This window comes from Crotalus tigris, unplaced genomic scaffold (genome assembly GCF_016545835.1).
Source record: "Crotalus tigris isolate CLP2741 ecotype Arizona unplaced genomic scaffold, ASM1654583v1 scf7180000024391.5723578, whole genome shotgun sequence".
In the NCBI taxonomy this organism is placed as follows: domain Eukaryota; kingdom Metazoa; phylum Chordata; class Lepidosauria; order Squamata; family Viperidae; genus Crotalus; species Crotalus tigris.
In genome coordinates this window covers 1,068,711-1,083,551 of record NW_024100561.1, presented here as the reverse complement: position 1 = coordinate 1,083,551, position 14,841 = coordinate 1,068,711, and the positions used below count along the sequence as shown (strand labels likewise).

At 38.0% G+C, this 14,841-nt stretch overlaps 2 protein-coding genes across 2 annotated transcripts in view; one reads left to right on the top strand and one right to left on the bottom strand.

Annotated features, from left to right (window-relative positions):
- Nucleotides 1-1,537, bottom strand: part of GALNT12 (polypeptide N-acetylgalactosaminyltransferase 12) — a 48,511-nt gene extending 46,974 nt beyond the window's left edge. The window contains exon 1 of the mRNA XM_039329327.1: nucleotides 955-1,537. Within this exon, the coding sequence (XP_039185261.1) occupies nucleotides 955-1,394 (440 nt within the window). The 5' untranslated portion in view covers nucleotides 1,395-1,537. The remainder of the gene's footprint in view (nucleotides 1-954) is intronic.
- A 1,059-nt stretch (nucleotides 1,538-2,596) lies between these two features.
- The window catches only part of ANKS6 (ankyrin repeat and sterile alpha motif domain containing 6), a 41,004-nt gene continuing 28,759 nt past the window's right edge, over nucleotides 2,597-14,841 (top strand). The window contains exons 1-2 of the mRNA XM_039329326.1: nucleotides 2,597-4,752; nucleotides 6,785-7,281. Of these exons, the coding sequence (XP_039185260.1) occupies nucleotides 4,400-4,752; nucleotides 6,785-7,281 (850 nt within the window). The 5' untranslated portion in view covers nucleotides 2,597-4,399. The remainder of the gene's footprint in view (nucleotides 4,753-6,784; nucleotides 7,282-14,841) is intronic.

Genomic DNA, 14,841 nt, shown 5'->3' with positions numbered 1-14,841 from the left:
TAAAATGCCCAGAACGGAGTTCCGGCACCTTTTTGGGATGGAACCTTGTAGGATAGGCAAGGTGGGTTATATGACGTGAGTGAGTTCCGGCACCTTTTTTTTTTCTTTTTTTAGAAAAAAAGCACTGGTTATAAGTATGCTGTGTACACACAGTCAACTTACAACAGTTCATCTAGAAATTAGGGAACTAAAAAAAGTGATTCATAACCATTTTTCACACTTACCACAGTTGTAGCATCCCCATGGTCATTTGACCAAATGCCTGGCAATTGATTCCTATTTATGATGTTTGCAGTGCCCTGGGGTCACTTTATGACCTTCTGACAAGCAGGGTGAATGGGGAAGCTAGATTTACTTAACAACCGTGTTATTAACTTAACAACTGAAGTGATTCACTTAACAACTGTGACAAGAAAGTCATAAAAAGAGGCAAAACTCACTTAACGACTATCTCATCAACAGAAATTTGGGGCCCAATTGTGGTCATAAGACGAGGACTCCCTGTATAGCCAATTCAGCTAATTTGTAAGTTAAATTTGGATTAGCATGTTATACGGGTGCATCTTTAATGTTGGATTAACCTGCTGCGTGAACCCAGTCAAATATCCCTGAGTGGGCGAGATCTACTTTGCAATTCTTGGCTTAAGCTCGTGGGGTTCCAATTGAGACCGCGCCACTCTCCTCGGTTCACTGCATTGGCAAATGCAATCGCGACCCACGAAGACCCGTCTTAAATGCGCCACGAGAGACTCCGCCGGGACCGCTAAAGGAAGTACTTCTGGGGCGTTAAGTATAGCACGAACAAGCGGTAAAGTAACACCGCCCCTCTCTTAAGGCCTCCCTCCCCTCCAGCTAACTTCGCCGGATACCGCGGAGAGAAGCGCCCTCCCTCTGGCTCTCCCCGCGAGCCCAGCGGCGGCGGCGCCGCCTCCTGCGGGAACCCTCTGAACTTACAGCGAATTGCGACGCTCGGGCAGGCGCCGGTGAAGGGAGATGCGGTCGCTCAGGAAGATGTTGATCTGGTGCAGCTGGATGCTCTCCTCCTGAAGCTGTTGCTCGGCCTTGCTTAACTCCAGGCGGGCCGGCCGGCCCATCTCGCCCACCTCGGTCTCTCTGCCCAACGGCGGCTTATCATAGACGGGTCTGCGCAATCGTCGCTGGGCTATTTCGGGCGCCAAAGAAGGGGGCGCCGCTCTCCCAGAGCTCTTATCCGGGTGCTGCGGACCCCACTGCCACAGCAACAACACGCCCGCTACGCCAAGCCCCGAGAACAGCGCCACCACGAGCGACCATCCTCCTCGGCCGGCCCGAACTCGCCGGCTCCGCCGCATCCCAACTTGGGCAGAAACTTCCTCTCCCAGGCCCTTTCGCTGCTGCCCGCAAGACAAAACCATCCGGGCAAGCGGGGGCGGACCGAAGAGGCGATAAAAGTTAGGCAGAGAAGGACCGCCCAGCCGCAGCCGCCTTACCCGGACTAATCGCGGAAGCGGCTGCTGGCCTGCTCGCGCCTCCGAATTCTTGGCTTACAACGTGGCGGGGCAGGGCAGGGCAGGCATAGAAGCCGCAACAACAGCGCGGCCTACCTGGGTCCCTTCTCCCGCCTCAGAGGAGAGTCGCCAGAGAGGAAAGCGAGGGAGAAAAGGAATCGGCATTTTCATCTGAGCTTCAAACTTGCCTTCTGGTGAACCTCGCCTCCGTTGATAGAATGGGAGACGGTTGTGGTTGAATTCCCACTTGGAAGAGGAAAACCATTTTCAGGAGAGGGGTCAACCCAGGAAGGATGGTAGCGGACGGCTCCCCCTCCTACAGTCAAATTGGGTGGAGGACCTTTCCAATAACATTAAAAGGGATTTTTCTGAGTGATTTTTGAGAAGGAATAGGAAAAAACAGTTTCCCAAGGTCGGCCTCCCTTCCTCTGTCCTAATGCAACTTTCCAGTGGCACCTGCCTGCCATGACTGGGTTTGCTTTGTTTTTGTTGTTATTTATCTTACTAATGACTGAAAGGCACAAAAATGATGAATCTTAAGTATTGCTTCCTGTATCATCTCAAAGTGATGTACAAAATAAAGGTATAAATAAAAATACAATTGGGGAAGAGGAAAAGAAAGTAGAAGCAACAACATCCAGAAAACACTACAGTGATGGATGAGATTTTCAACGGATATCTAAAAGATATAACAGAACAGGCCTTATGAATCATTCTTAAGTTGTGGTTTGAATAACATAAGTATTGACAACAAGTTGACTCATTTCTTACAACATACTGTAACCCAAAGTTTACAAAACACAATTCCTCTCATTCATACCAGAATTCCTATGTATTTTTATGCTGTTTCAATTAGTCACAATTCTAAATTCTATTAGAAAATTCTACTAAAACATGCTTATATCTCATCTGCTGTTAGTATCCCAGACTGAGGGGGAAGAAAAAAATTAAAGCACAAAAACTTTTGCACTTTTTGAGAAACTTGAAGGACTAGATCAGTGGTTCTCAACATTTCTAATGCTGCGACCCCATAATACAGTTCCCCATGTTGTGGTGACCCCCAACCACTTATACATCACCGGGTGCCAGGGGCATGGCCAAAGAAAAGGGGAAAAAAATGGCGGACAGCCTTGTTTGGTGACCCCCGTGAAATGGTCGTTCGACCCCAAATAGGGTCCCGACCCACAGGTTGAGAACCACTGGATTAGATAAAAAATAAACTTCATGAAAAGTGGAGTCATGAATGTAAAAAGAATCAAAGTTGTGCTTTAAAGACAAGAAATCCTTGCAGTTAAAAGAAGGAATGACAGGTGAAACACAGAGAAACCTTCAAAGCAACCACAAATCTTTTACATTTCCTTTTTCAAAAGAAATGAAACAAATAAGATTAAAACCCTTACTTACAAATGTAGGTACAATCCCTGCAGACTAATTTTGTAATCTGCAAGAATAAAAAAAAAGATTGGTAGAAATTGAAAAGGTCCTGCAGTGCACAGATCTAAATGTACTTGTTTTTGCACATTAAACTGCGTAAAATATTAGCATAATCCTGCAACTGTAGCAGCAACTATCAATATTTGATATGGTGCAGAAAATAAATTGTACTGCAAATATTGCAAATTGGCTGAATTAACTTTTTTAAGGAAACTGTTAATCAGACTTATTTGAGCAATAATGAAACCTTTAATCTAAAAAATATATACAAACAGAGATGAAAAAAATATATACAAACAGAGATGATCAATTGTAAAAGGAAACAAAAAAAGCACTATGGAATTACTAAAATGGAAGGGCAATAACTCAAAGGACTGACAGCCTTCCAGGCCAGATCTTGCAAAATGTCAAGCAACAGTACTAAGCAATATTAAAGCTGTAAAAAGCAAAACAAAACAGGTTTTCATGAAGCAAATGTTAAGGACAAATACTTGTAAAACAAAAAACTAGAGAAAGTGTTAGGTCACCCCCCCCTTTAATCGAACAGACAACTGCATTAACTCTGATTTTTTATTATTATTAAGACAATTAGAATAAAAATATGATTACCTTCATTTATCATCTATTTGACAGCCTAAGAATAAGAATAAGACAGCCTATGAATAAGAATTCATAACATCAGAGACACCTAGCCTGAAGCCACTTCTGCACAGCTGCCTTAAGATGCTTGTCTTTGTGCTGAATCTGGCTGGAAATGAAACCAGCTAAAGATGCAATCTGATGCTGTCTTCCTAGATATTGGCCAATCTCCCTATTTTGTGCCATCCACAAAATTGAGAAATATTCCATCAATCCTGTTACTGGGGTCATTAATAAAAATAGTTGGATAATACTCCAGCTCAAGGTAGTTATTAATTCTGAATGCTAAATCAAATTTTATCAAGTCGTAAGTGAAAATATCCTATGGCAACTTTTCCAAAAACTTTGCTAAAGTCAAAATCAAGTTAGACTGGAAAAAGATTTTTACCTTTGTAAGTGAAAACTAGGTATACTATGCTTTAAAACAATGATAGAAATGTGATTCCTGTTTGAAACTTGTATTTCAAATGTTTTACGTGGGCTCCTTTAAAAATCCCAAACACATGCCCCCTGTCACATTAATAATTTGAAGGATGTAAAATTTTCTACCCTGTTTCGAAGGAAGTCACTGGCAGGGACGGAGAAAGAAAGCTGTTATTAGTGCCTGAATTAAAGAGGAGAGCTATGTCGCAAGCAGAAGACTTCCTAAACTGATTCCCCTTCCCATATTAATTGAAACCATCCTTCTCTTCCTCCCCCTGCCGGAGGCCTCAGCAGTGCAGCCCTCCCTTTCCCAACTGTGGAGAACTTGGCGCTTCGGCCGGATTTCTCCCCCCTTCTATCCACGGGCGGAGCGGAGGAAGATTGCGGACGGGTTCGGAAGGGGGCCAAATCCGCCGATGGGGGAGTGCGGGGTGCCCGCTGGCGTCCAGTTGCTACTTCGCGCTTGTGATCAGGGAGATTGCGAGTGCGCCCGGCGATTGCTAGTAGGACCTTCGCCTGCCGCCGGAGCCGCCGACGAAGCCGCGGCGGAGGCTGGCAGCGGCTCGTCGAGCGGAGGTGGAGTTGGGGCTGCGGCGGACATTCCTCCCGGCTCGGTGCCAGTGGACTGCACAGACGAGGCGGGCAACACCGGCTTGCAGTTCGCAGCGGCCGGGGGACACGAAGAGCTGGTGGGCTTCCTGCTGCGGCGGGGGGCCTCGGTGCAGAGCCGGAATCACTGCGGTTGGAGCCCGCTCATGCAAGCAGCCAGGTTAGCGCCGCGGGAGAAGCGGGGGTGGTTCAGCGGTCCTTGCTGGGCAGAGTTGGGCTGGCTGTGTAGCTCAAGCGCGCTACCTACAGTTCAAGCTCGGGATAAAACAACGGTGGAACAGCTGGTGGGGAGGTCCCTGACGCTGCTTCCCCCCCCCCCCCCAGCCGAGTGGGAATCTTGGCTTTTTGCGTGGTTTCCAGATCGCTCTTCTTTGCCTCTCCAACTAGATTCTCCTGGGTCTTTGGTTTCTCTGACTCGTTTGCGCTTATTGTAGTTTTTATTCTCTTCTATTTTTTTCAAATTGCTTCCATTTTCTTAGTATGGTAAAAACAGAGAGATGAAAGGTAGTACACAAATGTAGAAATGCAACGATATATAAATAAACTTGTACATCTTTATATCATCAATATCTAAAGTGACTCTTAGAAGTCAATTTAATGTTGCTTTATTGAGCAGGTGCAAGATTTTATATTTTAAGTGTGTTGCCTAAACATAATGCCTGAGCCACCAAATCCATGTCTAAACCCAAACCACTGAGAATCTATAATATTTCAGCGTCCAATATATTTGTGTGTTATTATTAGTTTCTTATAAAGCACTAGTGGGAAGCATTCAGATTCAGTGACATGGAATGGATTCTGGCTTCCTTCCATTGCACTTTGTTTCAGTTTGTTTCTTTCCAGTCATCTCTCTTTGCTAGTATGAGACTAGACCAGAGTAGGCAACCTTGGCTCTTTTATGACTCATGGATTTCAACTCCCAGAATTCCTGAGCCAGCATGGCTCAGCTTGGAAACCTTTCCCTTTCCCCTCAGCATGGCTGGCTCAGGAATTCTGGGAGTTGAAGTCCACAAATCTTAAAGCGGCCTAGGGCAGGGGTAGGCAACCTTGGCTCTTTTATGACTCATGGACTTCAACTCCCAGAATTCCTGAGCCAGCATGGCTCAGCTTGGAAGCCTCTCACTTTCCCCTCAGCATGGCTGACTCAGGAATTCTGGAAGTTGAAGTCCCCGAGTCATAAAAGAGCCAAGGCTGCCTACCCCTGGACTAGACAAACAATTTGAGAAACAATTGAGAAACAATTTTGAAGAAAAATCAATGGTTGAAGAAGAATTCAATACATTTTCCATCTAGGCATGCTGCTACCTTAATGAAACTTTCTGGGTACTAAGTGTTTGAAATAATAAAAAAGAAATATGCTGCTATATAATTTGGTTTGATACTGAAAGCTAAAATAATTGCAGCTCTGTTGCATATAGTTTCAGTTTTAGGTCTGGTCCCTCAGTCACACTATATGAGGAATAATCCTGAGATACTGAAGGAAGAATAATACAATTTTGAAAATGTAATAAAACCTGAAATATAATAAACTAGAACTAGGAGTCACTGTTAAAAGAAAAGCAGTATTTAATTTTTTTATTACCTATACTGTAGTAGTTTCACATAGCAGAAGTAAAATATTCAAAAGCCAAGTTGCTTTTTTATACAGGCCTTAGCCTTTTGGGCAGGGTGTAAGGTCATTTACGGTAGTATGTGAAAGAGATACTTGAATTTGTCTTGTTTCTCCATCTTTATCACTTATCAAAATAAATGCCTAAAGACATCCTTCTATCAAAAAGTTTTGATATCCCCCTCTGCTTTTCCAACATTAGAATACTTCCAAAGCTTACTTTATTGGTTGACTTTTACTTAAAGAACTAAATCTGCTTTTACCACAACTATTGCTCTTATTATATATTACTATATACAAGTTATTAATCTCATATTTTTGCAATACACTGTATGAACTTTAAGTAATACAGAAATCTTTCTCTAAAATATTCAGATGGAATGCCACATGAGATGTATTGAGGCTGAGACAAGCATGATATTAAACTTGGCCTCAGCATTCTAGTTAGACTGAAAACGAAACTGGGGAGGTCCCAGCACATAAATATTTGCTATGTTAATGCAGAATCCTTTTAAATCTAAATAATGCATATTTATTTTCTTGGATATTGTAATTCTTTTCTTTTTCTTTTCCCCAATCAAAGGTTTGGACATCTAAATGTGGCTCGCATCTTGCTGGAAAATGGAGCTGATCTTAATGCACAGAATAAATTGGGAGCCAGTGTACTCACTATAGCATCACGGGGCGGCCATATCAGTGTGATTAAGCTGCTTCTGGAATCTGGTGCTTATGTTGACAATTATGATCACTTGAGCGTCAGCTTGGACAGCAGGAAGGAAGAAATGCCAGCTGTCACTCCCCTTATGACAGCTGTCCAACATGGACATGAGGCAGTCGTCCATCTTCTATTGGACTGGGGAGCTGATTGTAATTACTCTGTGAAAACTGTGGGTTGGACTCCCCTGATGTTGGCAGCTGTTAGTGGAAGAGTTAGTTTAGCCCAACAGCTTATGAACAAAGGAACCAATCCTGATCATCTGAATATTCTGCATAAAACACCGTATGAAATATCTGTGGATTTCAAACAGGAAGATATGATGGATTATTTAGCACCTTTGACAACAGTTAGACCTCAGACAGGTATGAGCTGCTTTCGCTTTATCTTGGGGTTTGGTATAATTGTTTTTTTAGCAAACTAATACCAGTAGATAACTTGCTGTATCTAATGGATAGTGAGTTAAGCCAAATCTGCTGAGGCCTAAGATATATAACACATAAAATATTTAACTGTCACTGTTCTTTTTTTTTAACTTCAATGTAAATACATAGTCCAGATTTTTCTGTTTAGAAAAATTATCCTTTATCATATCAGATTTTTTTTAAAAAAGAGATGTCATCATGTGGTTATACCCAGAATAAAAAAAGCTGCACTGTGGATGCATGATACATCTTTTGTGTATTATCTGAGCTTATGCCTGGCATTAACTTGTAAATTATGACCAAAATATAATCCAAAATGCCTGGGGGATGCAAAAAACAATCAAACCACCTTGCAACTTAATTGCTAAATTAAGAGTTTTAAAAAACCTTTAATTATTGAATTCATGCATTACAATACAGTAAGCCAGAATCAAAAAGAGATACATAATGACTTAGCATATGTGAAACCAGGATAATTCTAAAGTGATGCTATGGGCATAAAAGGCCTTTTGGCTTAAACTATGAGTATCAAACTCGATCACATGACATATTGCTATGTTTTTTGCCTTTACGGTGCCGGGGTGGGCATGGGCTGCCAGCTTGACACGTCTGGCTTAAATAGAGAAACTATTCAATTTATATATTTGCTGAGCTGTTCACTAAATTGCATACAGGTGTCACAATCATTAAGCGCTTCCCTAAATGGAAAATCGCATGACAAGCTTATGACCTCACTTTCCCTTCAGACATTAAGTGAAGTGATGTGGTCACTAAGCAAAAAAAAATCTGTGACTGCAACTTACAGTTTACAACTTCGGCCTTTATATTAACTTGGTTGCAAGGCTAGAATAGTCATAAATCTGAAGATTAGTCACAATTTTTTTTAGCATTGTTGTAACTTTGAATGATTGCTGCATAAGGCAGCTGGTAAACAAGGACTACCGGTATTAAGGGATGTGCTTTTGCACTATGCCTCTTTCCACCCAAATTACATTCTGGCGTTGCTGAGATGTGATGTAGAGGTAAAGGTAGGCATACATTTGGGCTCAATGAGCACATTAGAAGTTTGAAAGCATATTGTGGGCTTCTCACAAAATAACCCTCTTGTGAGTAAGTTTGCTTGCTTACAGAAAGGCTGCCATTACAACCATTTACAAAAAGGAAAACTGAAAAGGTGACTGTTTTCCATTCTCATAAAAAACATCCACTCATTTTACTCACTGTATCACCCTGTTCAACCTTTTCTGGGAAAATTAGCATACTGTACATTCAAAAAGTACTGGCTTATATTTTCCTATCCATTTCATTTTCTAAAATACTGAGACCAGAGGATTTAGTGAGATAATGCCTTTGCTTTGCAAAATGTGAGTTTTATATTTATTATTATTTTGAAGTAAATAACTTAAATAAGAATAAAGATAGGTGAACAGAGACTGACTAGGTATCAGAGGAGATATTTATTGAATAAAGACTATGTTGATTAATTCATAATTCATGAATAATCCCCTTTTTTATCTAGGGGAATATGAATATAGTTCAAAAGAATATGAACATCTGAAAATATTAAATCTTATCTCAAAACTTCCTCCCAAAATATAACACTTTAGGATACAAATAATATATTTAAGTGATTCATTGCATTGAATTTCTTTTATATATATATGTTTTATTGATTTTTAACAATTACAGTCTTTAGTGATTAGTAAACAACATGTTGTCTGGGTTCACATATTTAACCTTGACTTCTTCAATATAAATGTGTTCAGTACTGCACAATCCAGTGTTTTTTCCCTGATCCTCCTTTCTTTCCCATATTTTTTCCATTTCCCCCTCATTACACAGTTACAATTCTTGCTACTGTTGATGCGTACAAAGTTAAATATGAGCATCCTCATCATATTTTACTAATATTATACAGATAATAATTTCAATTCATAAATCAATATCCTGTTTTTCATGTTCTTGTTAAAGTTTGATTTCCCATCAATATTTGAAATATCTTTGTCAGTTATGATTTTCTCAATATTAATTACATTTATATGGCTAAGAGTTTTATTCATACCAACCATCCTCTTATTTTCATATTTCCTATATTAAAAAAAGAAAAAAATGATATTTTAATTCTAAATCATATCTTTCATTATAAAAGTCTAATTATATATAAGAGTCATCCATTCTTTTAATCATATTCAAACAGATATTTAATCATATAATGCCCCCTCTAATAGGTCAAATCTTCTGTTTTTTAGGTCTAACTCTCGCTCTTTCTTTGCCAAGTAGCTTTCCAAGCCAAGGCAATTAAATTGCCCAGGAATTTTCTTTCTGTTTTTGTAAAGATTGCTTGGCATGAGGAAGACAATTCAGGTAGGGTATTTGGGGGGGAGGGGGAATTCTGCCCATTTATATTCCTTAAACAATTCCCACTTTCCTTCTCCTTCAATTTCTTCATCGAGGCCTCTTCAGGGTGACTTTAGACTCTTTTAGAGCCCCCAGCAGGGCAAAATTAGGCACGGAAGGCCTCTGACAGCAAACTGGAAGTGATCTCATTGCATTTCTAACAACATCACAATCTACTCGAGGCTTTTCTATATAAATACAACAGAGTCCAGTAAATCTAAATATTTATTTTTCTGTAACACATAATCTAGGACAGACATATTAAACTCACGACGTCACATGACATCGCGCAATGTATTGGGACGGTTTTGCCATTGCCGGCAATGGGGTGGGTGCGGCTTCCAGATGAGGTGTCTTGCCCACAGGCCGGTAGTTTGACACTCCTGATCTAGGATTTGTTGAAATTTTGATTATCCCGTTACCTTAGCAAAATAGAAATCTATAATTCTTTATTCCATTCAAACATTGAAATTTGCATATCATATTGTAAAAATTAATTACAGGAGTTTTTATATTATAGGGTTTAATAACCACGTGTGGATTAGGTTCTTTTTGAGACTGAAAATGCTATGTGGGCAGTTTGGGATGTCAGTTTGGGTAATTGTAAATACAGCTTTGAATCATATAGACAAATATTATTTATCTTTTAAAGAAAAAGGATAATTATTCATCTGTTTCATCTATTAATTGAGTCAAAGTATAAATCTCATTTTTCATCTACATTTTCCATATAATGCCATTCCTTAGAAATAATATACAGTACTGCAACCTTTTGACTGTGTAAGAATAAGAAGAACCATTTGAAATTTATTGTGTTTTAATTTCTAACAAACTAAAGAGATAATCTATGAATATCTTAGAAGTGTCCAAGAAGAAAAATGTCCATTAAAGGGACATTTTGATACAGTAATTAATTTTCTGCACCAAGCATCATAAATAGAACTACTGTAAGTACACTCTTTCCTACAGAATCTTGCTCTCAGATACAAAGGAGGGCTTAGTTTCATTGCAATTATTAAAATTTATTCAGTTGTTATTTCCCTGGACTTCTGTACAGTATATGCAGAAAGTATGCCTTCGCTTTAGGCAACATATAAGCAGCACAGTGTCTCACACTGACTGTGCTGTCTTCAAATAAAATAAATGCATATAGCATAGGCAATGTTTGTTAATAATTAAACTAATGTAAATATTAATTCCTATTTACCTGACAATATTTTTGCATAATGTGCAATCAACTAAACAGGTTGTTAGATGGTCCTAACACCATAGTATGTACAGTTACAAATTCTGATTTTGCAGTTTCCGGTATCCCTTCCAGCCACAATTGCTAAAAATTAGCAGTTTCTGCCTTTTAAGGCTGGAAATACAATAAAACCTGTAATGTAAGCCTTAACAAAAGCTTAACATGTTTTTTTTTAAAATAATAATAATGAAGAAACACTTCTTATTACCTCCCTCACAAACCTGAGGGGAAAAAAAAAAAATCTTATCCAGCCCTTGTGCATGGCAACACCCACTTTGTTCTCCAGCCCTCAACAGGCTTTTTTTTTTTTTTTTTTTTTTTTTATTGAAATTTTTCAAAAGTTTTACAAATAAAAATCCACCCCCCCCTCCCCAACCACCCCACCCCCCCCCCGACTTCCCAGAACTGAATATAGGATTATTTAACAAATATTTTAAAAATAACATTTGCAATTTATAAAATAATTAATAATAATAATAAAAATCACAGTAATAATATATATAGAAATAATATACATAACATAAACTTTAAAATGAATAATATATACTAAAAAAGAAAAAAAATAAAAAATAAAAAGAGAAGAGAGAGAGAGAAAGAAGAAAGAAGAAAGTAGACGAAAAATAAAGCATATATATATATAAAAAAAAAAAAAAAATATATGAATAATAATACATTAAAAATGTATATATATAAAAAAGAAAAAGAAGAAAGAAAGAAAGAAAAAACAATCATTACAAATTATAAAAAGGCTAAATAATATTTTTCCATATCCAAATTTTGTTGTATAAAATTTATCCATTTTTCCCATACCGCAAAAAATTTTTCTTGAGATTGCTCCTTTAAGAAAGCCGAAATCTTTGCCATTTCTGCCAAATACGAAACTTTATGAAACCATTCTTGTAAAGTAGGCAAAGATTCCTTCTTCCAATATTGTCCTATTAACAACCTAGCGGCTGTAATCAAATTTAACATCAATATAACCTCCTTAGCATCACAGTCAATAACAATACCTAGTAAAAATAATTGCGGAGTAAATTTTACCCTTCTTTTAAAAATTCTTTGAATATTCCACCATATCTTAATCCAAAAAGCTTTTATATGCTTACACGTCCACCAAATATGGTAATAGGTAGCATCCAAATATCCACATCTCCAGCCTTTCGGCTGTAGATTAGGGTACATAATGGACATTTTCTTTGGGTCAAGGTGCCATCTATAAAACATCTTATAAAAATTCTCTCTTAAGTTTTGCGCTTGTGTGAATTTAACATTTCTTATCAAAATAAGTTCCCAAGTATCCATTGAAATCGTTTCACCAATATTCTGTGCCCATTTAATCATACAATCTTTAACTAGTTCAAGTTCTGAATCTAATTCCACTAAAACCCCATAAACTCTCTTAATATGGGTTGGCCTTTGATCTCTTACTTGTTTTAAAAAAATTCCATCTTCTCTAAGCCAGCCCATTTTACAATCCATCAGCCCTCAACAGGCTTAATCTCTCAAGAAATGCATGTTTTCAGGTCACAAATAATTTGCTTGCTCATCTTTGAATTAGGAAACATATGACCACAGTGTATTCATCTGAAAAAAAATATTTGACAATATTTGACCATCAGGTATCACAACTGGATATGGTTATAAATTATATAACTGGATATAAATTATGTCTAAACTTAAGTGTTTTGTTTGACTATGATATAAGAGTAATTTGTCTAGGATTTTTTTTCTAATTGTCTAGTCTACAATACAGTATGGGTTCTTTGGTTGAGGAAATCATAAAGCATTTTACCTTCTACTCTCAGGATCTTACTCCCAATGAGAACAATTACCACAGAAAGCAACAATATGCAGTTCAGGACTGCATGGGTTTATTGAAATTCAGGGCAATTAAAGTATTGTACAATTGAATTACAACTGTCCCTTTACTACATTTCTCAATTACAGCATAACTAATTTGAGATATACAACATGAGTTTCAGACTAATGCAAGCAGAGAAATTATTTAACTTAGCAATCAGATTGTTGCCATAAATCAGCTTGTAGTGCCTTAATTCTACAAAGAAAATTATGAGAAAAGTTACATGTAGAAAAGCAGCAAGCAACTCACTCATGCTTGTAGTTTCACAAAAACAGAGAGCTCTCCTTTGTCTTCTGTTTTAAAATAGAAAAATATTGATTCTAAGTAGCTAGAATTCATCAATCTTGTTACAGAATATTATTACACTTCTAGAAAATTATATTAATAATAATAAATTGGGCAGTTAGTTCTTGGGAAGTTTTTGGTTATGGATATTAAATCTGAATTTTGGTACTATCTATCCATCATACTGAGATCTTTTTCTGGTTTTTGACATATTATAGTTTCAATTTACCCTACCATGCTATTAATCCATTTGATCTACCCTGTGGATTCAAATAGATTCTGTGTATTGCATTAAAGCTGAATATTCATAATTTAGTTAGGTTTAATATCCATTATTATTACTAGCAAAGATTGTTCCTGGAAAGCCTGGAAAGAGATTTACTATGTTCAAACATGGACACTCTCTGCTTCATCTAGCCCTTATTTTCTATATATCCAAACTAACCTAACACCATATCTTTTTGGTAGTCTCCCTTACCAGTACTAGCCAGACATAACATTACTTTAAAGTGTTAAGACTTTGATGACAATAGTAAATGAAAATATAATGAAATTTGAGAAAAGGAGGGATGTTATCCTATTACAGAACATACACAAAAATTGGAGAGCCAATCTTTTGTATTTTAGTTAGGCTAGAGAAGACTGAAATTATGGACTGCCAGTCATAATAAATAATAAATTAATAGTTTGCCTTGTCTTCCTGTATTCTAAACATCTAATGGTAAGGAAGTAATCACCAGCTTATCTCCTTCAAGAGAGTCTTGAAGACTTAGTTCAGTGGTTCTCAACCTTTTTAATGCTGCGACCCCCAACCGGTCGTAAGTTGAGGACTACTCAACTGGTCGTAAGTCAAGGATTACTGAACTGGTGCAGCACCGTTTGCAGAATGGGACTTTTGGCGGGCTCAGCAGGGCAGAGATAGCCTGGACAATTCCTATTGGCTTTTGAAAGCCAATAGAATTAGACTCTATTCAAGAGAGTCTATTCTATTGGCTTTCAAAAGCCAATAGAATAAAAGGGAGTAGCACAGCTAAGGAAAAGGGGAAAAAAAATGGCGGACTGCGTTGTTTGGCGACCTCCGTGAAATGGTCGTTTGACCCCAAATGGGGTCCCGACCCACAGGTTGAGAACCACTAACTTAGTTCTTCCTCCAGGCCATGGATTAAGATGAGTGGAAGACTTACTTGGGAAGGTGTGTGTTTGAGGCTGGGTATTGTTCCTTTCAGGTGAACCATTTTGCTCTTCTTGATTAATTCTTTTCATACTTTATTTTTGTTCTTTGCTTACCAGAGTATTTGGTGTCAGATGATCTGATAAATATGATTTCTAAATGAATTTAGTATTATTTCATATAGCTGTTAAGTTTTAAAAATTAATGGAAATATCCTTGATTTTTTTTAAGTTGCTGGAGGTTTTTAACATTGCATTCTAAGAGATACTATCTCAGTAATCTTTCTGTTCAAAGAAAGAACACTACAGTACATTCCTTTCACAGTGCCAACAACTGCCATCTTAAGAGGCCAAGGGGGAAAGAAACGGACTATCTTCAACAGTCCTCAGGAATAAGCATCTTCATATTTTACTATTCAATGTTTTCACTGCTTTTGCTTTTCAGAATTGAGAAATTGAAATGCAAATTGTTTAATAAATCGGTTCATTTAAAATGCTGGTACTAATGTATTGTCTGTAGTGTTACCATAAGTAAATGATA